Raw genomic sequence first — 20,545 nt, 5'->3', positions numbered from 1 at the left:
TTATTTTAATTAATTAGTCTCATCGTGAATTCAAATGCTGCAAATGTAGCGCCATTTGCTGGTGCTGCTCTAAGAATTGTGGGCAAGAAGCCTTTATAAAAACCCCTTAATCTGTTCTTGCTCCAAATATCTCTCACTACACTCATTGAATTCTTGTAAAGGGGGCTTGATAAAGAGTCTGTTTGCAATTTGGATTTGATCACATCTACTGGGTAAATACCTGCCCACAAAGTGTATCCAGATAGCCCTCCAAAAATACATAGTTTCCAACCCGGAATATCACTCCTGACCAAGCCGGGTGTTTTCTTTAGCTCTTCAGAGATCAAAGCTTCATAGGTGGCAAAATATATACCCAAACCTACACTCTCTCTGAACAAAGTTGGTACTAATCCCTTAAAAATGCCTTGTAGGCCACATGATTTATAGATACTTTGTGCACATCCAATGGGCCCGTGAAAGACTCCATCAACAGCCACTTGTGTTTGTAATCTAATACGAATATGTTCAATTGGGGAAGCAAGAAAGCCATTTGCAAACCCAGCTACCGCACCACAATTGAAAAAGTTCAACAAGCCAAGCGGTTGACCACCTAATTTGTCATCATAATACCTTTTCATGAGCTCATTTACTGAGAATTGAACTGAAACACAGGCTCCTACCCCGACCAAGGGAGTCAATGTACCTTTATAAAAGCCCTTAGTACCCTCATTTGCTAATAATTTCCTTATGACATCTCCAGCCCCAGTATATGTGCCCTCCGAGGCAGATTGCAATCGCACCTTAACAGTATCAAACGGTTGACCAACTAAAACTTGGGCAATACCACCGATAGTACCGCCGAATAGATCTTTGTAAACCTGGATATCATTACGTGTCAATTCAGGCTCTTCGAGCTCGATAGTCATAGTTAGATTTTATTTTTGTACGAATGGCTACAATGTTTCAGCCTTTTGCTTATCAATCTGAAAAATTTTCTAATATATTTGCCTGCACAACGTCATTAGAGGACATACAGAATCAGCCATCAACCTCCGCAAGAAATGATTATTTTATTTAATGATATATATTATACTATATGCAATTTTATGAGTTATCAGTTTCTGTTTCTTTGTTGCCGCTAGACAATATTAAACCATCGTAAGGATTGAAACCACCTTTCGCAAACTGCTGTCCCGTCGAATGTACTGGAGCAGTAGCTGGCGCATTGTTAACTCCGGGACTAGAAAGAGGGTTGGTCGTATTATTTGTAATCTCAGAATTACTAGATGGAATAATTGCTTGAGCAGCTGGACCAAGAGTCGCAACAAGTGGTGTTCTGATAGGAGGAGTATTGAACTGGTTTGTTAGTATTGAGCTACTGCCCATCTGTGATGCATTAGCTTGACTTTGATTGTGGCTAGGTGAAAACATGTTTGAAACTGACGGAATTGATTTCAAGAGAGGAGCACCTGAAAGTGGCCCAGCCATATTTTGACTTGAGTCAGAGGACATGGACTTATAAGAAGAAATTTCCAATAAGATAGTGACTTCTTTCGTTGTCTTTGTAAGATTGGCCATTGCCCCACGCACCTCATTAAGAACAGGCATATCCTTCATTATCCCCTTTACTGCTGAGAAAGTTTGAATTATCAGCTTCAAGAATAGGTTTATATCATCCCAGAAGAGTTTTCGCGTTGTTTGAGACGGGTTATTTCTAATAGTAATCAATTTTGTTTTCAATCTTTTAGTGATATCCATACATGTCATGCAAACATTTGTAAGTTCCTTCACTTTTGTAGCTACATTGTGGTTTATCGCAGGAGTACTTGAAGCTGTTGCACTCGCTATTGCCGATTTTCCAATTGCATTGGTAAGTTCACTGAAGACTACTTGAGCACTTGTTGTAGCACTATCAATCGAACGGTATAGTTTTTCGTCAACATCATCGGAGTCGTTGGATGACTTCGTATTCACTGTTAACCGCTGTTTTGTATCTGTGGAGTAATTCGGCATCGTTGAGGAGGGCTGCTGGCTAATATTAGAGGAGTTCACAGAAGAAGGCTTAGTACCTGGAGCAAGTATTCGGTATGCATTCATTAGTTCGTTCAAGGATCCATACAAGGTAATGTAGAGCATCCTTATAAAGCAGATATCCGTCTTCATGACAAATGTCAAGAAATTTTCGCTAAGGAAATTCATGATATTCTTAAAAGAATAAATGCACGAATGTAAAGATTCCACAATTTGCTCTAAATTACTACTACTTTCTTCCAAAATTTCCAAATCTTCCACTAATGAGTCGATGTTCGATTTTGTAGAATACAAATACGAGACCATCTTGATTGTTATTCTTTTATCAACACAAAATCCTGTAAACCTTCTGACGGATGAATGCAATTCACTGAAAGCAAATAAAACTTTTCTGGAAACTTTAATAATGATAGAAGTATCCAAGTTAGATTTTTTAGGGACACCTTTAGATGGAGAAGCCTCACTCACGGAGTGGCTATAGGCCCTTGTTACAGATGGAGACTTCAGTGAAGCTATAAAAGATTCATCCTCAGTATGTGGCAGGTCTCCTCTTCCTTGCTGACTACCACTTCCCTTTCTAGAGCTAGTACTCGAAACAGAAGACCCCATTGAAGAGGCTCCATAGGGGATATTCATCAGAAGCTGATTGCTCAGGTTAATACCTTCTACTGGGAGTTCCTGCAATGTCGATAGTCTTCTGAAATATGCCCCCGATTTATGCTCAGTATCAACGGTCCCATTTTTTTCCAACAATTTATCGATCTCTTTCAAGGTATTTGATCTAGACCTATTTCTACTCCCGGGCCTACTCAATGTTGCTAGAGATTGGTTAGATCCCGATATAGACGTGGGACCAGGGGTCGTTGGAGTAGAGCTGCTGATTGAGCTGGGAACGGTTGTACTTGTATAAGTCGAAACAGCACCAAAAGGAGACAAGCTGCGATTAAATGAAGACTCAGCAGCTGAAGCAGAGTGCGGGACACTTAAAGAGTCCAAACTTCCTGAATCTGAAAACTCAGATAAAACAGAATCGTCCTTACTAGAAGTATCATCAGGCTTTTTTATTATAAGCCCCATCCTTCTTGCCGCTCTTGCAGCTTTTCCTTTCGTATCAGAAACGCTTCTAGTTCTTCCAACAAATGGTTGTACGTTAGACTGTTGTTTCATCTGCTCAAGTAACCTAAGATTCAACAAAGAAGAATGTGTACTCAAATATGATTTCAACTCACTTACCCAATCGAGGTCAGAGCTTTGCTTCTGTAAATTCTTTATTAAGTCGAGAGATGGTAATATTAATGGGTTTCTTGCCAATTCGATTAAATTTAAATTTTTCAAATCTGCTAAAACAGGCGATAAGTACTGAAACCTGTTATCTTTCAAAGATATTACTTTCAAATTTTTCAAGGAGGCAAAATCCGGAGGCAAATTACTTAGCCTGTTTGATGAAAGATCTAAAATCTCAAGCTGTGAAAGGCTCGTTAAGTATTCAGGTATCTTGGTTAAGTAATTGTTGTGCAAATCCAAATACTTCAAATTATTGGATAATAATTTAAAGTTTGAAGGGAGTTCGTAAAGATGATTATTTTGTAATGAAATTCTTTCTATTTCTATGCCAGGATGGTTCTCTCTCAAGTATTCATCGATGATTTCTATTACACTTTCAGTGAAATCCTCATTCTCTTGGATAAAGCTGCCCAAGTTAAGTGACTTCTTTGATTTGATCTGGTCTGTTCTCTCATTCAAGAGACCTAAGATTTTAAGCCGCGAGGGTGTAGTCATCACGATCCAGATTTTTAATGTACGTTGCCTTCAAGCTAAATATAAGGAATAGTTTATAGTCTGGCTAAGTAGCTGTGTTTCTAGATTGTAATAGGAGATACAGAAGTATGCAGATATCAAACAGATCTGAAATAAATTCTAGGCTTCAATTTACTACACAATTCTCAAATTTACGAAGCGACTAAAAACGAACGGACGGTTCAAATCTTTATGCCCTTTAAAATAGCATCAGATCTCTCTTGCCATACAGTTTTGCCACTACAACTACACACTTGCTTATCATTCTCCCAAATACCAGCACTCCTGGCAATTACTCCGCATAAAGAGTCGGGCGAGACCTTGTCTTTGAGACGGGACAAGATTATACTTCGGCCGATTAAATTATTAACGTCAAGATCAGCATGCAAAAATTCTTGACCCGAGTATGATTTGAGCTCTTTCGATGCTCCAATGGCATTGATGGTGGTAGACTCATCAGATGGCGTCTCAACATTTATTTCATTTAAATCATAGAAAAGACTTCCCGTAGAAAGCGCTCCAGCAGATAAATTACCAGACGATCTAATTGAGGGATAATACACACCCTTAGGTAGGCCATTAACAGTTAAGTCGATGAAGACGTCGCCAGGTCCGACACTGACAATTCTTGCCAATCCTTTAACTGGATTCTTCAAATCCTTTTCGTCAAATGACTCTAGAATACATACGGCAGCAGAGTTCGGATTGCCTGTACCTCTAATTATGGCATCTCTACCTGTTGCCTGAATTGCTTTCACAATCGTGCTTGGGGGAATAGAACCTTCTGTTGTCACCAAGTTAGAGTTCAAATTTATATCGTATTTCGAGATTCCCGGGAGAGCTTTCAAAGCTGTTGAAATCGACTCCACGCAAGACTGACACTCCAAAGGCACCTGAAGAACTATCTCAAATGAATTAGCCATTCTTTTTATTCTGCTTTGCTTTGATACCTTGATCTTAAGTTTTGCAATTATATATTAGTAATTAATTTGTATCGATTACACGAAAAATCAAGCTCGCCTAACACACTAAAAAGCACGTTCTTGTAGACAAACAAAAATTATAGGAACTTCTACTTACTAGCTAAGACAGGCACGAAATAATATTCATTTTTTTAAGAAGCCGACCTCTATCTTTCACATCTAATATATATCGTACTAAGTTATAATCATATTACAATCGTCAAAAGATTGCAATACAGGACTCTCATTTCAGCCTTTCGTACAAACCCATGTAGATGCGTACATGTTTGTTCTGTCAATGGATTGTCCACTCTCTCGAATCGCTGCCGCTCGACAAAAAAAACCCGAACCTTCAAAGGTTTTAAGATACCAAGGACATTTGGCAGCACTTCTCAACAACACTCTTCCGCCAGGAGCTAGACACTTTTTTAATGCGTCAATTTCTTTCTTTGCTTCCTGTCCATTGACATCAAACCAATCCATATGATCCATAATTATGGCAATAGTAACAGAATTCAGTTGAAGTCTTGAGAAGACATCAATTAAACTATCTGTATGCAATCTAATGTTATCAATAGGACATTTCTCAGAGGAATTTGATCGAGTTAATCTTTCATATCCTTTAGATGTAAGGTAGTCAGGGCAATTATCCAATGAATATTGTCCCATTAATGTGAGATAGTAGAAGTAATTATCGCTTGAAATTAAAGACCTTTCGATAACCGGATCCAAAGTATCTTCAATATATTTTAGCATTGAGCCACCAATCATTGCGGCCTGATTAGTAGGTACGCCCAAAGCTTTCCATAGGAAGGTAGGATTTTCAATCATAAAGGTTATAACTAGCTTATTGAATAAGCACGGTCTTATTTTATCTCTCCAAAGTTTTGTTTGTTCCTCCATTGTTCGACAGTTGCAAAGCTCTTTTATAGCATCGCCTAGACCAAAGAAAGTGAAAATAATTCGAGCCAACCTTAAAGCCCACCTGGTTGATCCTGTGTCATATAAGCCGTTTCCATTCTCATCAAAAGCTTTTTTACCGTGGTGTATCCAGTATTGGAACGCATTTGATGACATGTGTGGGCTTAGTTTATCAAGGAGTAATTCAGAAAAGTGATCAACTTTTCCCCGTCCAAACATTGACCAAATACTTTTAAGATCTAAACTTCTGAAGGATGCAAGCTTCAATTCCAATAAGTGGTTTTGACAGGGATTCAAATCAACAGCATGAATCGCCTTTGGAGCATTCAATAACGTTGCGTAAGAAAGAATATTATCACCGGCGGATGTTATGGCAAGAACAGTATCTTCTGATGAAAATTGCAATATTCTATTGTCCTCTCTAGGATCCTCCCATGTAAAAGAGTAGATATATTGATTCCTGAATTGCTCATGTCTTGGGTCAATTTCATCATAGTATAATCTCCAAATTTCTCGTTGATAATACATGGACGGAAAAGGTAAGTTTCTCTTCACATTTTCAAGTGCTGCTTCATGTCCCTTACTAATGGGAACGCTACCAATTTTGTCAGTAGATGAATTAACTTCAGTTGCCAAGCTATTAATCATATGAAGATCATCAAAGGGCTTCATTTTATGCGTTCCTATCCAAATGTAATATGGAATCTTTCCTAGTTTCATATTATAAGTATTCAAAGATTTAATAGTTCCAAATTTGTACTCAAGATATGTTCTCCTAGAGGACTCTAAGAATACGTTGTCTGCCTCAAACCAAATTCTCCAAAAATTTCTTAATATCCAAGGCACATTTCTCTTCACAAGACCGCCTAATGTATTGACCCTACCGATTGACGTTTCAACAGTTTGAATACCAAAATCAACGCATCCAACTATTCCATTAGTTGCCAAGATATTATTGGCGTTATCGATGACTGAGTTGAAGGTAGGAATCATAGACAAGGAGTAACTGAAAGTAACAAGATCGACGAATTGATTGTCAATTTTAAAGGATGTTGCATCACCAACCACCACATGGACATTAGTCCAATTTTTAGCCGCAAATCTCTGTTTTGCAACTTCACAAAGAGAAGGGCTCAAGTCCACTAAATATACAGCTTCGAAATTTTCAGCAATAGAAGAAACTGAATCCATATACGTAATATTCCAGCCAGTCCCACCTCCAATGTCGACCCATACAATGCCCGATTTCCTATTCAAGTGAGACATTGCTAAACGCAAACACTCTCTTCTACCCTTCAATAAAACCTCTCTCGTTTTGTCATATATACCTGCTTGACTACCATAGAAATTTTCAAGTGACTGCTGCTGCTCCAGAGGTTTCACCCTTAATTTGTATAATATGGGTTTGATAAAGCAAGCCCAGCCAAACATTATAACAAGGCGACATTTTTCTATCAAGTTGGGTTTAATCCAGGCCGTCAAAAAAACGACTAAGAGTATCATAACGACAAAGTTTACGAGGTGCGAAGCGTAAATAGCCTCAATCGGAATCTTCATCCTGGTTTCAAAAATTCGAATATAAGCACTAGCCTCAAGGGTGTTTAAGTGTTGCGAAATTAATAGTATATATAGCATTATATATAGATCTTCTAAGTTCAATGTCAAAGGAGGCACATGTATGACAAGCGTTCAACGTGGTCTTGCGAAACGTGCATGCGCTCCAACGTTTAGACCTACATGAATAAAATAGTAATAAATCTAAATCACAAAGAGGTATCTGGGCTGTTTCAAAGCGCGACTAGCTGTATTTGGATATAATGTCATCGTTTTCATCTTCTAACCTTCTTAAAAGATAATCTACCTCTACTTTTTTTGTCAATGGAATAATATATTCCTTATATAGCTTTGCAATCACTTTAGGATCGACTTTACTTTGAGGATTTTGACTATATTTCAATGATGGGTCTATACCATAACTTTCCCCTTTAATTACTAGGCGGTCTAAAATCTTTGCTTCGAGAGCAGTATTTGTAATAGACTTTTCTATTCCTTTCACGTCCCCTGAGATTATGAGTTTAACATACTCAGCTTTATCAGCTAAATACTTAGCTTCTGCAACAAATAAACCGAAATGAATTCTTCTTGATATTGCTTGTAGACAGTCAATATCACATGTCGACACTGAGCCTAAATTTTCTTTCTGCTCACCTTTCTTACAGCTGATTTGAGGTACAATTTCTTCAACGTAAAATTGCTTTATGGTGGAATTAACATTTATTTGTCTCGAGTAGGATGCAAGAACCTTCGGATATTCTATTGGAGGAAGAATCGATGGTAGTAATTGGTCGGGAAAAAACGGTACTTCATCTGGTGCCTCATACCTTCTGATCTGTGAATGTGTTCTCTCCATTTGTAAAAGGGCCCAGTCTAAGAATGAACCATCAAAACCTGGAATTTGAAATTTATTCTTCTCATACACGGAAGGCGAAGAATAAAATTGTGAACGTTCAATTAATGCAAACACTATAGTGTCCTCCATTCGAATCAATGCTTCCCGGATATTTCCCAAATCAAGGACTGTTTCTGGTTTCATAAAATCCATCTCGTTTCTCTTTATCAATTATGTCAATGACGGCTTACTTTTTTTGAACCCCGTTAATTAAAAAGTTTTTGACCGATAAAATGAGGAAACTGTCGCGTTCTAGTTCTACATTTTGAGAAGAGTTAGAAGATTATTAAATAAACCGTACTACGTATATAGAGTCTTTCAGTTAAATTTTTTAAGCTGATCTTGAGCGTACTTAGTTAACATCGCTTGATCTTCTTTCTTGAGCTGTTCCATTTTTTCGTCGCCTTTATCCATAAAATAAGACCTTCTAAAAGTCAAAAATCTCTTTAGTCTTTCAAATCTTGAAGTACCTTCACCGTAGTTATCGTATGTCTGCTGCAAATCTTGCATTGACTTCAAGTTATGCAAATTGGTTTGTCTAACATATTCATTAGATCTCTCTATTACTAGCATCATTTGAATTGCAAATGATAAGCCAGCAACGACTAGTACGCCGGCTAGAATCCTGTACTTGTTCTTTTCAAATTCTTCTTTTGTTGGAGGAGGTCTTTTGTACTTCATTCGATAGTAGTCTTCCCAAGTTCCCGCTGTCCAAAACTCTTCATCCTTCAGAAAATTGTGACTACTTCTATGTGAGTTTGCCATTCTGTATGCTTCAAAGCTACTAGCACCAGGCTTGTAGCTATCCCATGTTGTACTTTCATAACGTTTATATGCTAATCTTCTCTTGGGGTTTTTAAGGATCTCATACGCATTTCGAATTTGATCGAATCTATCTCTTTTCATGTCACTGGTGAGAACCTTGTGCTTGTTATCGTATATGGTCAAATGCTTGGAGATATCAGGATGATATATTTTTATGAATTTGGAGTAATTATTCTTTAAAAGGTTATTAAAGTCAGTGACAGATAAGTTCTTTTGCTCATCTTTGATGTCAAAGATCTCAAACGGACTGGGCCGTTTTGAAGTCGGCCAAGGAGGCAAGTTGAACTTTTCATGAGGATCAAATGATTCTGCTGATGTGGCATAGCATCTTATCGACCTCAACTGTTTAAAATTACGTCTTATCATGGTCAAAGTTCCTAAATTCTGAAAAGTGTATGATTTAGAGTCAATGATACCAATCTGTTTGTCGCAACTTTAAATGGTGTGCGAATTGTCTCCCCTTAAATCTTTACTGCTATAACATTAGATAGAGAATATTAAGTATTTTAAAGAGATGAAATAAAAGAAGCTATAGCTTTCTTTTCATGTTTATAATATATGTCTGAATTATAAGAATATCTCTACAAAGTGTCTTTTGTCCATAGTTCATTCAAGTCAACCCTCTTAATGAAAATAAATTGAGTTGCAATTAAGCATGAAACCATAATATACTACAAATGCATCCCTTTTCGTCTCCTCTCATTCGGCTTTCTGGACCTTTTCACACTTTGTGTTAAGATATTCTTCCATTCTACATGTACCAACTTTATTCACCGCACCCTTCTTGAAAGAGCCACTGTAATATGTTGATACATTATGCGGGGTCAAGAGTTGACATATTTACAAAAGTAACAAGACATCAAGTAAACAAGTAGCTAATTGATGAAATTTATCCTTTCATATATCCCTTCATATATCCCTTCATATATCTATAATGTTAGATAACCGTTCTCTATGCATTTAAACGGGTGTGCACCTCGGTCTGAGAACCCACGAATATTGTGGTCCGGAGCAAAAACAGTAATGGAGAAGTCCTGAAACTAAACTTTACTCAGGTAATCAATCAATAAGAAATCAAAAACAGGTCAAATAGTATAAAGTATTAAATTATATTGATAACATGGCTGTATTCTCATCTTTGTCTTCATTTTTCAGGAGAAATAAACGGAAATTGATAATTTCTACGTCACTAACTATTACCTTATACTTTTTATTTGATCATTTCGTTATCAAGAAATTAAAAAACTTTCAAAATTCCTTAAGGCAAGAGTTAATTTTCAAAGAACAAATCAAAAGAAGGTTTCTTCAAACCCAACAAGACTGTTATTATACAATTCTCGCATTGCTACCTGTTTTAAGTGATCCAATAATTAAGCATGTTCCCGTCGAGTTGATAACACAGGCCCTAAAGTTGAAGAAATCAAATCAGAGTAATCTCGAGATGAGTGACTCCTTGTTGACAACTGACAATTTAAGCTTGCATGAGAATAATGACAATTTAGAGTTGTCAAAATACATAAACAAGTCAAAAAATGAATTATGGAATGCCTTGAAAATAAAGACGTTGACCAGGTCGTTAACTCTAATTTACGCCTTAAGCGGATTGCTTCTTATTACCAGACTTCAATTGAATATACTTGCTAGAAGATCATACTTAGAACTGGCAATAGTAATGGCGGGAGGAAAATTACCCAATGATATTAATGAAGGGGAGAATTATTTAATAGAGCAAAGCTACTTGTCACTCAGCTGGTGGTTATTAAATAAAGGGTGGCTCACAGTAAGTGATACCATTGAAGAGATTGTATCAAAAAAATTTAGAAAAGTCAACGCAAGAACTGAGCTTTCTTTGGACGACTTTAATCAATTGCTTAATGAAATTCTTGATGAGCTATGTATAGAAAAAAGAGAAGAAGTTTTTCAATCTCTTTTTCCTATAACTTATGACAACTTAGTTGAGTCATTACTCAATACAAACCCTGATTTGATTAGAGAGTTAGATGTTCGTGACTCAAATTTGTTAAAGTTGATCAATGAGACAAAATATTTAATCAAAACAGAAATATTCAATGACATACTAATCAAGTTATTACATAATGGAAAATCAACTTTAATCAATAATGTTGCGGTCAATTTAAACCCCTCATTACTATTGAACAACTCAGATAAGATTGAATTAATCGATGATAAACCATTTAAGCTAGCTAGTTTCTTAGCCCAATTATCAGTACAGAACAATATTTTAGTGGATAATAACTGTTTAGACGGTACACAGCATAGCGAGTTGTCAGGTAATGTTTTTGTAAACAATATGAATGACTTGGAAGAGCTCGATGAGTTTAGTGCAGGTATATATTCGAATTTTGAGTGAGTCACCAATAAGCTACGTTAATCGAAGCTTATTAACTATACTAGGATATCAGAATTCCTTCCATGTAGCAACTAAATATAAATTCAATGGTAATTAACATTCCATCAAACTGTAAAATTTCTGCTCTGCACACAAACATTACAATTAATGAGAAATGCAATTCAATCCAATCCAAATCCATGACTTGTAACATCGTAATATTAAAATTAGGTGAATTTTTATCAGGAAATATACACAGGTTTTGGTACCTCATCTTAAATTTGTGAATTATCTCAAGTGGTTGCCTCTTGTTAATAAAAGCTGTTTATATTAAACTTACTAATTTCCTTCACACCATAAATTACGGACGCTATCAATAATTTATGACCATGTCTTCACCTAAAGTGATAATTATTTCTGCTGATGATGAAAAATTTACCGTGGAACCCAAAATAGCTGAAAAGTCTGTTTTGATTAAGCATATGATTAATGATTTGAATCCCGATGGTTTACAGGAAGACTTCGAAATCCCTACGCCGAATGTAAGAGCAAATGTCCTCTCCAAGGTATTAGAATGGTGTGAACATCATAAGAATACAATTTTTCCTGACGACGATGATGAAGATGCAAGAAAATCAGCCCCAGTCGATGAATGGGATAAAAATTTCCTCAAGGTAGACCAAGAAATGTTGTATGAAATCATTCTAGCTGCAAACTATTTGAATATTCGTCCCTTACTCGACTCAGGATGCAAGATTGTGGCAGAAATGATTAGAGGGAAATCGCCTGAAGAGTTGAGAAGAACTTTTAATATTGTCAATGATTTCAGCCCAGAAGAAGAAGCAGCCATCAGAAGAGAAAATGAATGGGCTGAAGACAGATAGTAGCTCTAAAAATTGACTAAGGCACGATGTGAGCTTATTTATATATATGTATGCATGTATAACTACTCATTGCGCTTTAAGACTAAGATAATATTACTACACTAAATTTTACTCTTTATTCATAAGCATGGAAGCTTATGGCTATTTCTTGCTTTAGTACAAGATTCAGTAGCCGTTGATGCTGATTATGTTTTAACACTGATTATACAATCCATATCGTTAGTTGCGGACCTGAATTTTTAACCTGAACGTACTTCTGAAACATATTGAGTATTGGACACTACTGTAATATGAAACCCTTGCAAGAATCTATTATCGCAAAATTTTGCCGACTTACTTGTGCGTACACAGAATTTAAAGTGTAAATATATCTTTGAGTACTGGGGCTAGATGGAAGATGCCTCCAAGTGATAGTAATGATAATTTTCATAGATTTGATTCTTCCTATTTACTGAAGTTACCGCTTTTGCCTACAAATGAGTTAAATAAGATTGAGCAGGACTTGGCGGATGAATTCAAGAGTGCGAGCAAGGAATATGTTATCTCCAGGTTGTCAAGGATTAACCATGTATTAGATGAACTCAATTATCACATAAGAGTCTTTACGGAGAATGATTTAAACTGGTCAAGAATATACAACTTTGAGATTGAGACGATCAGTAACATGAAAACGAATACCGAAGACTATATTCTCTTAGATACGGGTCTAATAAGGAGTAAGCGAGAAGTTATAACTGATTTAGTAGACTATGAGGAGGAATTTAGAGAGATTATTAAGAACTTACAAAGTCCGCTAGAATTTGATCGCCATTTTATCAAGGGAAATGCTAATGAGAATAATATACCTTTTGCAGCTCAGTTTGACAAGATTTTAGATCCTTTCAAAAAAGACTTAGAAATATCACTGAATGAAATGCACTACCAAAATAACCTTGTTTCATTAGATTCAAAGAGAAATGCAATGATTATATGGAAACAATATTATCAAAATCTTTTGAATGGTAAAAGGGAGCTAATCGACAGAACATACCTGGAACTCAACGAATTATACAAAGAATATTACGAAATAAATGCTAATGAAATGAATTGTTTGGCCTGGAAGCGTTACTATCGCTCATTGGTTAGTCCAACGGATTTAAAGAGAGTTTACGAAGAACAAAATCAGCATCCTTTAGATGGAAAAACCAGTCACGATAGCTACTATTACATTGACAATATATATTATCCTAAGAACAAGGTCGAATTGACTGACGCTAAATATAGAGATTTGGAGAGCTTAAAAACATTTGAGGTGGAGCAAAAAAGAAATTATCAAAACAACGACCAATGTTTAAGGTTGGATTCTTGCTCAGGCTTGAATAATGATGAAATTGAAAGTGACTTAAAACTATTGAGAAGTGATGATCTCAGTGAGACAGTGCCCACAGAAGCCTCTCCCTTAGATCCAATGGAACTGAGCCCTGCAGAACCCATTGATAAATATGGATCAGAATATGATAAAAAAAATAGCGAGCATGACGTAACCTTTCGAAGGAAGTATAGGCGTTTGCTTGAAGTTTCTTCTCGTTCAGGATATTCATCTATTCCAAGTTTCAATTCATCTTCAACTGTCACGTATCCGAACAACCCAGCAACATCTGGAAGACAATTGAAACCATTCGTATTGCCTGAAATACCTCCTATTGAGAGATTTCAAAATTTCAACAGAAGAGAATAAAGTTTTGTATGTAATCTTCGATTTATGTTTGTCAGTCTATTCCTTCTCTAATAATACACTTGCATTTTTCAAATTACTTTCTTGAATTGATTTATCCAAAGAATCAATTAGACTAACTGATCTATCTGAAAAATTAGATAGTGTGAATTTATCTCCAGCCTGGAGGCCGTAAGCTTCAGGATCTTTTTCCAAAATATATTTCAACCATTCATAAAGGATCAGCACCCTATCATCGACTAAAAGCTTTCGCACTAGTCTTTTTCCATTTGGGAACCTTACTTGAATCCTCGTAGTATTTCCTGAGTCCGGTTCAGGGTGGTCCCTAGGCTCTATGTAGACGAAGGGGTCACTTTGTTTTGGTATCGTTGGAACCGGTATTGTATTCTCCTGTTCATCGGAATCTGTAATAGAAATAGCATTGCTTTCACTTGTTCCTTCATTATCCATCATAGACTGTTTCATCGCAAATTCTATCTGCTGTTCTTCAGTCAAGGTATCAGGATCAAACTTTACTGGATGTTCCACCATAGGATTATTGGAACTAGATGATAGAGAGAACCTCAGTAGAAAAGCTTCCACATCTGAAATCCACTCTTCCACATCTGGAACTACTCCATCAGTCCACTGGAACACTCTTTCACCAGTTAATGGGTCCAAAATTGCTATATGGGGAAATTTAGTTGTTGAATAGAATTGCAAATAAGTTATTCCATTCGGTGAGTCATTTTGATATTGAAGGAATATAAAAGACTTTTTAATCTCTGACTTTATTCTAGAATTTGACCAGAAGTCCCTATTCAAAATTTGACAACTGAATTCGGTAGAATCTTGAACATTGACCAATATCCATTTCTTTTGTTTCCTACCTTCGAGCTTTGCTGTATCTATATCAAACTTGGACATTAAGTCAAAAGGAGGTCTGAACAAATTTGCTAAGCGCCTTTGCGTAGAAGTGAGTTCCGACTGACGATTTTCCCTGTGAGCTCCTCTTCTAGACCTTGGTCGATCACCCTCTTCTTCATCACTATCTAGAATCATCACTTCATCTTCGGTATCTTCATAGGGTTCATCAGAGTTGGTTCCTGATATTCTACCATTATAGTAATCATTCTCTTCTTCGTCAAACCTTTGATTGAAAATTCCTACTCTTCCTCTACCAAAAATATCGGTTGGCCTTGGCTGGTTTGTCGGGGAGAAAAAACTATCCATATTGTCTACCAAGGTTTCATGCCTATGGATATTGGAGTCCGCATCACGTACTATAGAGTTCCTATCTTCATTCTCATATGTTTCTTGTTGTAATCTGGCAGCATACTCTTCATCATTTCCTGAATTAGTTGATGCTGCTTGTGGATGATGTGATTCCATGTATAAAGTGACAGCATACTCCAAGTCTCCATTTGTGAGTTCCAAGAAATGCTTGGCAAGCGATTCATCTTTTGCACCTGTTACAGCCAAAAAGGTCGATTCTTGGTCATCCATGATTACCTATACTGTTTTGGTAGGCATTCTTATCGGAGAGCTAGCCTTTCAAAGGACCTGGTTGAAACATGTCGCATAAGCGTGACAGTTTTTACAGCGACAAAGTAAGACATTACGTATTTCACAACGATTGCGGAGTGGTTCATATTAATTCTCTGTCATTTAGACAATAGATACAATTTGATCCACACTAATCAATCATTTATAAAGACAAATACTTGTCGGGGGAGAGAATCATTAAAACCTGAAGCAGCTGAAAAGTGAGGATATACTTGAGTTGGCATTTTCCTTCTTTGTTTCACATTGCATTACGAAAGAAGTCAAACATCAATAAGGCGGCTAATTAATAGACAAATTTGCTGTCAACTACATTCAAAGAGGCTGCCTGTGAGCTCATCCGTATAACCCTTTTGACGACACGCTTATCATATATCACGAAACTTGCATTTTAATTACGCATTTTTTTAATTTATTATCCATTACATTCTTGTTAAACAAACACTTTATGTTAATTTAAAGACCTAGTGGTAAATTTAGTTCTATTGATCAGTTGGGACTCTTCAGATTAATAATTTGTACGAATTCTGTTTCTTTTTCGTCCTTTTCTTTTAAAAAAAAAATTGATTAGACATAAGCATTTTTATCCACCTCCAACCATCCAATTTTGAATAATATCCGGCAGGGCATCCTATCTCAAGAATTCAATTGTCTCATATTGGCTTGAGGAACATTTTGTTAAGTTTTGTTTCCTTTGGTTCTCGATAGAATTTGGACTAAAATTGAATGTCCGATTCGTGATGATCAGTGATTATGAAAAATACGACAAAGGTGAGTTACTAAGAGGAAAATATCGTAAGATAGCGGATATAAGTGAAGGTTCTTATGGAATCGTATCATTGGCTAAGGATGTGAAGAACAACGATAGGCTACTCGCCGTAAAGTTTATTTATCCCTTGAATTACAAAAGAAATAATCCTAAAAACTCCTCATCTCTAACTAAATTGAGATCAAAATCATCTTCGTTACTTCTGGAAAGTGAACTCTCAATATTAAAGGCTCTTTACGGAGAGGCTTCGAAAGAAATTGAAATTCACAAGAAATTGGGGATTCACCCAAATGTGACGACATTATATGACAACTTTGACTCCTGCCTAGTTTTGGATTATTGCTCAAAAGGTGACCTATATGAGGCGATTCAAAAAGGTCACGGACCAGCTACTTCACAGGATATTAAAGACGTGTTTTCGCAAATTTTAACGGCACTAGAGTATTGCCATTCGCATTCTGTTTATCATAGAGATTTGAAACCAGAAAATATCTTAATAGCAGAGGACTGGTCAATTAAAATATGTGACTGGGGATTAGCAACAACTAATAAAATCATCACAGATAGACGTGAATTTGATATTGGATCAGAAAGATATATGGCCCCAGAGTTATTCGATTCTAGTGTTGAGTCTTATGATGCATCGAAGGTAGATTTATGGTCTACTGGAATCATCTTACTAACTTTAGTCTTCCACAAGAATCCGTTCCAAGTAGCCTCTTATTCAGATAAGGCGTTTCTTCAATTCGCACGCAATAGAGAAGCATTATTCGACATATTCTCTACAATGAGCAGCGAAATGTTTTCCGTTTTACGGTTCTGTTTAAATATCGATCCCGCAAATCGAGACTTATCAAGTTTAAGATCTGAGTTAAAATTATTGAAGTATTTTACGATAGATGAAGAGTACTTGGCAAGCGATTACGAAGAAGACGTCGACTTGGATGAAGAGAATTTCGAAGATGATGACTTTTATTATGGCAAAGGTGACAAGTCGCTATCTTTGTCTCCAGTTAAACGCCTACCGGTAATCAATTCGTATGAAGATGAAATGCAAATACCCATGAAGCTTCACACTTCTCCCCCTCAGACTGCTGACAGCGACAACAGTAGGAGCTCGAGATGTTTTGTGTCATCGACTCAGCTGGATGATGCTTCTATGCAACATAACCCTAGAGCAGATGCGTTATTATCTGCAAATACGGATTTGAAACCAATTCCCATTAATGAGTCTGGTTTCAGGTTCACTCGAAACGCAAGAAAACCTTTCAATGTTGCTTCATATCATCAAGCCTCTCAAAATACTTGGAACAAGTCCTCTAACTCTAGATTCAATCGTGAAGATTATTTTACTCCCAAATCTATCATGAATCATTATATGGATAAGTATGGAGATCAAAGACACTCAAATAATGGGAAGCTTCATAATGATACTCTAGAATTGAAGAAGAGCGGGAATAATCGTCACTCATGGAAGAGAAACACAAGGGATGGTAACTCAAATGGGCCAAATCATAGAATCTATAACAAGAATCATAATGATAACCAGCGTTATCACCCCCCTTCTGATAGTTATTGCAGCACATCTTCTCAAACTCCAAAGAGGAAGTCTAATCTGTTCTCAAAATCAAGGTGTGCTATTTCGACGGCTCATAACTCTGGTCAACAAGGCGTATCACCTCATTCGACTTCCATGCTATCTTCTCATGGGAAATATGTCCCACCTTTCTTGAGATCTCCACATTATCGATCTCCGGAAATTGCTCCATTATCTGAAAGGATTGGTGATTTAAGTCTTGATGATGAAGATGAAGTATTCCATTTAGAGGATGATTTTGATTTTACTAACAACGGTAAACAATTGGGCTCTAATGTTTCTCCAAGCGAAAAACCGCTGATACTGACAGTATCAACAGGCTTGAATGGAGATATGAATTTTAAAAGACCTAATTTTAGAGAACCTTTTTATGCTTCAGATCAGGCCAGTGAGAGTGGAATTGGTAGCGGGCTGAGAGCACCTATTTCCTCAGGAGCTCGTAGTAATGATAAGCGTCAAATATTTAATTTCGATTCTCAAAGGCCGTCTTCGACTGGGCTTGCCGGTGATAGTGATGCTGAATCATCTTTATCGGTATCTTCAGCGTCTTCAGTTGGAAAATATATTCCACCTTTTAGAAGAGGATCACATCCCGCGAATATACCTTCTGCGATGACAACGGGTAGAGGTCACCGTGTCTCCGAGAAGCGGCATACGGATTCTAGCCTGAAGGCTCGAAATTTTAAGCCCTTGAAATCATTTGATTGTATTTCTGAAGTCTCGTCATCTCTTCCAGCTGACAAGTCTGATTGGTTTTCTCTCAAGAGAGAATAACGTTCGACGATCTACATGTCTCGCGTGGGTTTTTGTGCCAAGTAATGGACAAGCTGAGCGTTTTGATTATGTACTTAGTATATAGTTCTCATACAGAAATTAAATTAAGCGTCTCGCTAACCTTCACACTTTTTGGTAATACAATATCTCATTGTATATGCCAATCAGAGATATAAACTAGAATACAATTTATTTTTATTAGCCTTGGTTATGAAGCATTGCTTAAAATTGAATGCGCATAGCATAAACTACAAGCCACTTCTATTACCGTGCTCTGCGAGACTTGGCTTATACAAGTTTCGTGTACTGGGCACACTTATTTTTGCGATAAGAAATTGTGGTTTCAGAAGTCCTTAGGAACCCGATTCTTGTATTATCTCTACACTCAGGATAAAAATTAAGTGAAAATCAAAAATCTTTCAACATTTCCCGAATTTCTTTACTCGACGGCACTGTTCGGTCTTGGAGAAGCTCGTTCTGTTTTCTATGTTTGAGTACAAACTCACCCTCTGAAGGACCGAATTTCTTGACTAACTTGGAGTAGAATAAACCACAAGCATTACACAATGTCCTAGCCCCATCTGGTCCTCTTCTCCATTCAGGTGTATCATCTGCTGCGCAATGCTTACAAGCAATGCTTTTTGCTCTGTTTCGTTTGGATTTTTGTTTGGTTACTTTAGTTGATGCCCTACCACTTCTGGGGAACGCCGTACAACTTTTTTTTGTACCTTCAGATCGATCAACTCGAGTTCTACTGAAAATTTTAAGATCTTCCGCTGAACTATGCCCAAAATCAGGTATAGAATTGGTCTTGTTGTCTTGAGATAAATCTATTGCATTCAATATTTCTTCTTCGATGTAGTCATATTTCATCAGCTCTAACTCTCCTAAAATATTTGCGAAGTCTAATAAAGAAGTTTTCATATTTTTATACATTACATCAGGAATTTCTTTAACCCAGCCCCTAAAATGCTCTCTTGCAGTCAGAATGGTTCTGCGCTCACTATCCCTTGAAGAAAGGAGATCAGCGTTTTTATTGAATTCTATATCGCTCTTCGTTGTAATAGAATCCATCTTTTTGTTCATCTCTTTGATACACCTTGTGAAGTTATCTGAAGTCAAAAAAAATTGTATTAAAGAATGAAATGCCTTCTCTTCCAGTTTCTTAGTTTGCGATGACATTGAATAGTGCTTTGCAACAGACGTATTAGCAAGAGTGGATAAATTTTCAGAACAATTTGAATTCGATCTATTGCCTGATTTCTCATAATACCCCATGTAAAGTGAGTCTCTGGTTTTAAAAGTCCAACTATCCGTCTCGTAGTTTACCGTGTCAATTGGTCCATCACTGACTGAGATACTCGACGCTGAAATAGTTCTTTTCGTAGTTTCATCACTAACGTAATCTCTCCATTTCTCAATTTGACCTATCAATTCTCGAAAAGGGGGAAGAGGTGTAATGCTATCAAATTTTCTGTGATAATTGAGATCTAAAGTTCTAGGAATATTCTTTGCGGTACTGTTCTCAAATGTTAAGGGTAAGATCCCAGTAGAACAGCCTTTTTCTCCCACAACTAGTTGATTCATTTGCTGGACAACACCTTTCGGTGATATATTTTGTTACAATCATCCCTTTTATAAGAGATCAATTTTAAGTAATGCCCTGTAGAACTGAATTGAGATGCTTTTTGTTATAACAGATACTTGAACACTAGCCGATCAAAAATTATTGCAGCCATTAACTTAGTCAAAAATAACACAAAATGAAGAAGTCGAGACGTTTGAAGTGCGTTTTGTGTCATGTTTTACATTCAAAATCTGAAACACCAGACTACCACATTTACAATAGTACTTAAGAGAATTCATCTGCTACACATTCAGAAGTGATTCTTAGAAATTTCGGTGCCACTCCATTTTTGTTTCCTAGAAGGAATCAACCATATCCCATTTT

The 20,545-nt window shown here is 36.7% G+C and overlaps 12 protein-coding genes across 12 annotated transcripts; 4 read left to right on the top strand and 8 right to left on the bottom strand.

Annotated features, from left to right (window-relative positions):
- Positions 1–5: 5 nt before the first annotated feature.
- Positions 6–905, bottom strand: YMC1 (organic acid transporter; the record flags this gene model as incomplete). Its single annotated transcript, XM_062951400.1, has 1 exon — positions 6–905. The coding sequence occupies one exon, from the start codon at positions 903–905 to the stop codon at positions 6–8; it is 900 nt and encodes a 299-aa protein (XP_062808406.1).
- Positions 906–1,083: 178 nt separating this feature from the next.
- Positions 1,084–3,789, bottom strand: SOG2 (Sog2p; the record flags this gene model as incomplete). The annotated part of the gene is made up of 1 exon (XM_062951398.1): positions 1,084–3,789. The coding sequence occupies one exon, from the start codon at positions 3,787–3,789 to the stop codon at positions 1,084–1,086; it is 2,706 nt and encodes a 901-aa protein (XP_062808405.1).
- A 200-nt stretch (positions 3,790–3,989) lies between these two features.
- CCS1 (copper chaperone) lies at positions 3,990–4,730 on the bottom strand (the record flags this gene model as incomplete). The annotated part of the gene is made up of 1 exon (XM_062951397.1): positions 3,990–4,730. One exon carries the CDS (start codon positions 4,728–4,730, stop codon positions 3,990–3,992), a length of 741 nt encoding a protein of 246 aa, XP_062808404.1.
- A 288-nt stretch (positions 4,731–5,018) lies between these two features.
- BTA1 (Bta1p) lies at positions 5,019–7,325 on the bottom strand (the record flags this gene model as incomplete). Its single annotated transcript, XM_062951396.1, has 1 exon — positions 5,019–7,325. The coding sequence occupies one exon, from the start codon at positions 7,323–7,325 to the stop codon at positions 5,019–5,021; it is 2,307 nt and encodes a 768-aa protein (XP_062808403.1).
- A 163-nt stretch (positions 7,326–7,488) lies between these two features.
- On the bottom strand, positions 7,489–8,292 carry ARO7 (chorismate mutase; the record flags this gene model as incomplete). The annotated part of the gene is made up of 1 exon (XM_062951395.1): positions 7,489–8,292. One exon carries the CDS (start codon positions 8,290–8,292, stop codon positions 7,489–7,491), a length of 804 nt encoding a protein of 267 aa, XP_062808402.1.
- A 165-nt stretch (positions 8,293–8,457) lies between these two features.
- Positions 8,458–9,330, bottom strand: PRCAT00001592001 (uncharacterized protein; the record flags this gene model as incomplete). Its single annotated transcript, XM_062951394.1, has 1 exon — positions 8,458–9,330. One exon carries the CDS (start codon positions 9,328–9,330, stop codon positions 8,458–8,460), a length of 873 nt encoding a protein of 290 aa, XP_062808401.1.
- Positions 9,331–10,084: 754 nt separating this feature from the next.
- Positions 10,085–11,335, top strand: PEX3 (Pex3p; the record flags this gene model as incomplete). The annotated part of the gene is made up of 1 exon (XM_062951393.1): positions 10,085–11,335. The coding sequence occupies one exon, from the start codon at positions 10,085–10,087 to the stop codon at positions 11,333–11,335; it is 1,251 nt and encodes a 416-aa protein (XP_062808400.1).
- Positions 11,336–11,697: 362 nt separating this feature from the next.
- On the top strand, positions 11,698–12,198 carry SKP1 (SCF ubiquitin ligase subunit; the record flags this gene model as incomplete). The annotated part of the gene is made up of 1 exon (XM_062951392.1): positions 11,698–12,198. The coding sequence occupies one exon, from the start codon at positions 11,698–11,700 to the stop codon at positions 12,196–12,198; it is 501 nt and encodes a 166-aa protein (XP_062808399.1).
- A 397-nt stretch (positions 12,199–12,595) lies between these two features.
- On the top strand, positions 12,596–13,915 carry PRCAT00001589001 (uncharacterized protein; the record flags this gene model as incomplete). Its single annotated transcript, XM_062951391.1, has 1 exon — positions 12,596–13,915. The coding sequence occupies one exon, from the start codon at positions 12,596–12,598 to the stop codon at positions 13,913–13,915; it is 1,320 nt and encodes a 439-aa protein (XP_062808398.1).
- A 36-nt stretch (positions 13,916–13,951) lies between these two features.
- On the bottom strand, positions 13,952–15,397 carry PRCAT00001588001 (uncharacterized protein; the record flags this gene model as incomplete). Its single annotated transcript, XM_062951390.1, has 1 exon — positions 13,952–15,397. One exon carries the CDS (start codon positions 15,395–15,397, stop codon positions 13,952–13,954), a length of 1,446 nt encoding a protein of 481 aa, XP_062808397.1.
- A 797-nt stretch (positions 15,398–16,194) lies between these two features.
- Positions 16,195–18,594, top strand: KSP1 (putative serine/threonine protein kinase; the record flags this gene model as incomplete). Its single annotated transcript, XM_062951389.1, has 1 exon — positions 16,195–18,594. One exon carries the CDS (start codon positions 16,195–16,197, stop codon positions 18,592–18,594), a length of 2,400 nt encoding a protein of 799 aa, XP_062808396.1.
- A 408-nt stretch (positions 18,595–19,002) lies between these two features.
- On the bottom strand, positions 19,003–20,181 carry PRCAT00001586001 (GATA-type transcription factor; the record flags this gene model as incomplete). The annotated part of the gene is made up of 1 exon (XM_062951387.1): positions 19,003–20,181. The coding sequence occupies one exon, from the start codon at positions 20,179–20,181 to the stop codon at positions 19,003–19,005; it is 1,179 nt and encodes a 392-aa protein (XP_062808395.1).
- Between the last annotated feature and the right edge of the window lie 364 nt (positions 20,182–20,545).

The sequence above is a fragment of the Priceomyces carsonii genome (assembly GCF_900007245.1).
Source record: "Priceomyces carsonii strain CBS4050 genome assembly, scaffold: Debaryomyces_carsonii_scaffold_2, whole genome shotgun sequence".
NCBI lineage: Eukaryota > Fungi > Ascomycota > Pichiomycetes > Serinales > Debaryomycetaceae > Priceomyces > Priceomyces carsonii.
Note: the sequence above shows the minus strand (reverse complement) of the source record. Positions and strands in the feature narration are given on the sequence as shown.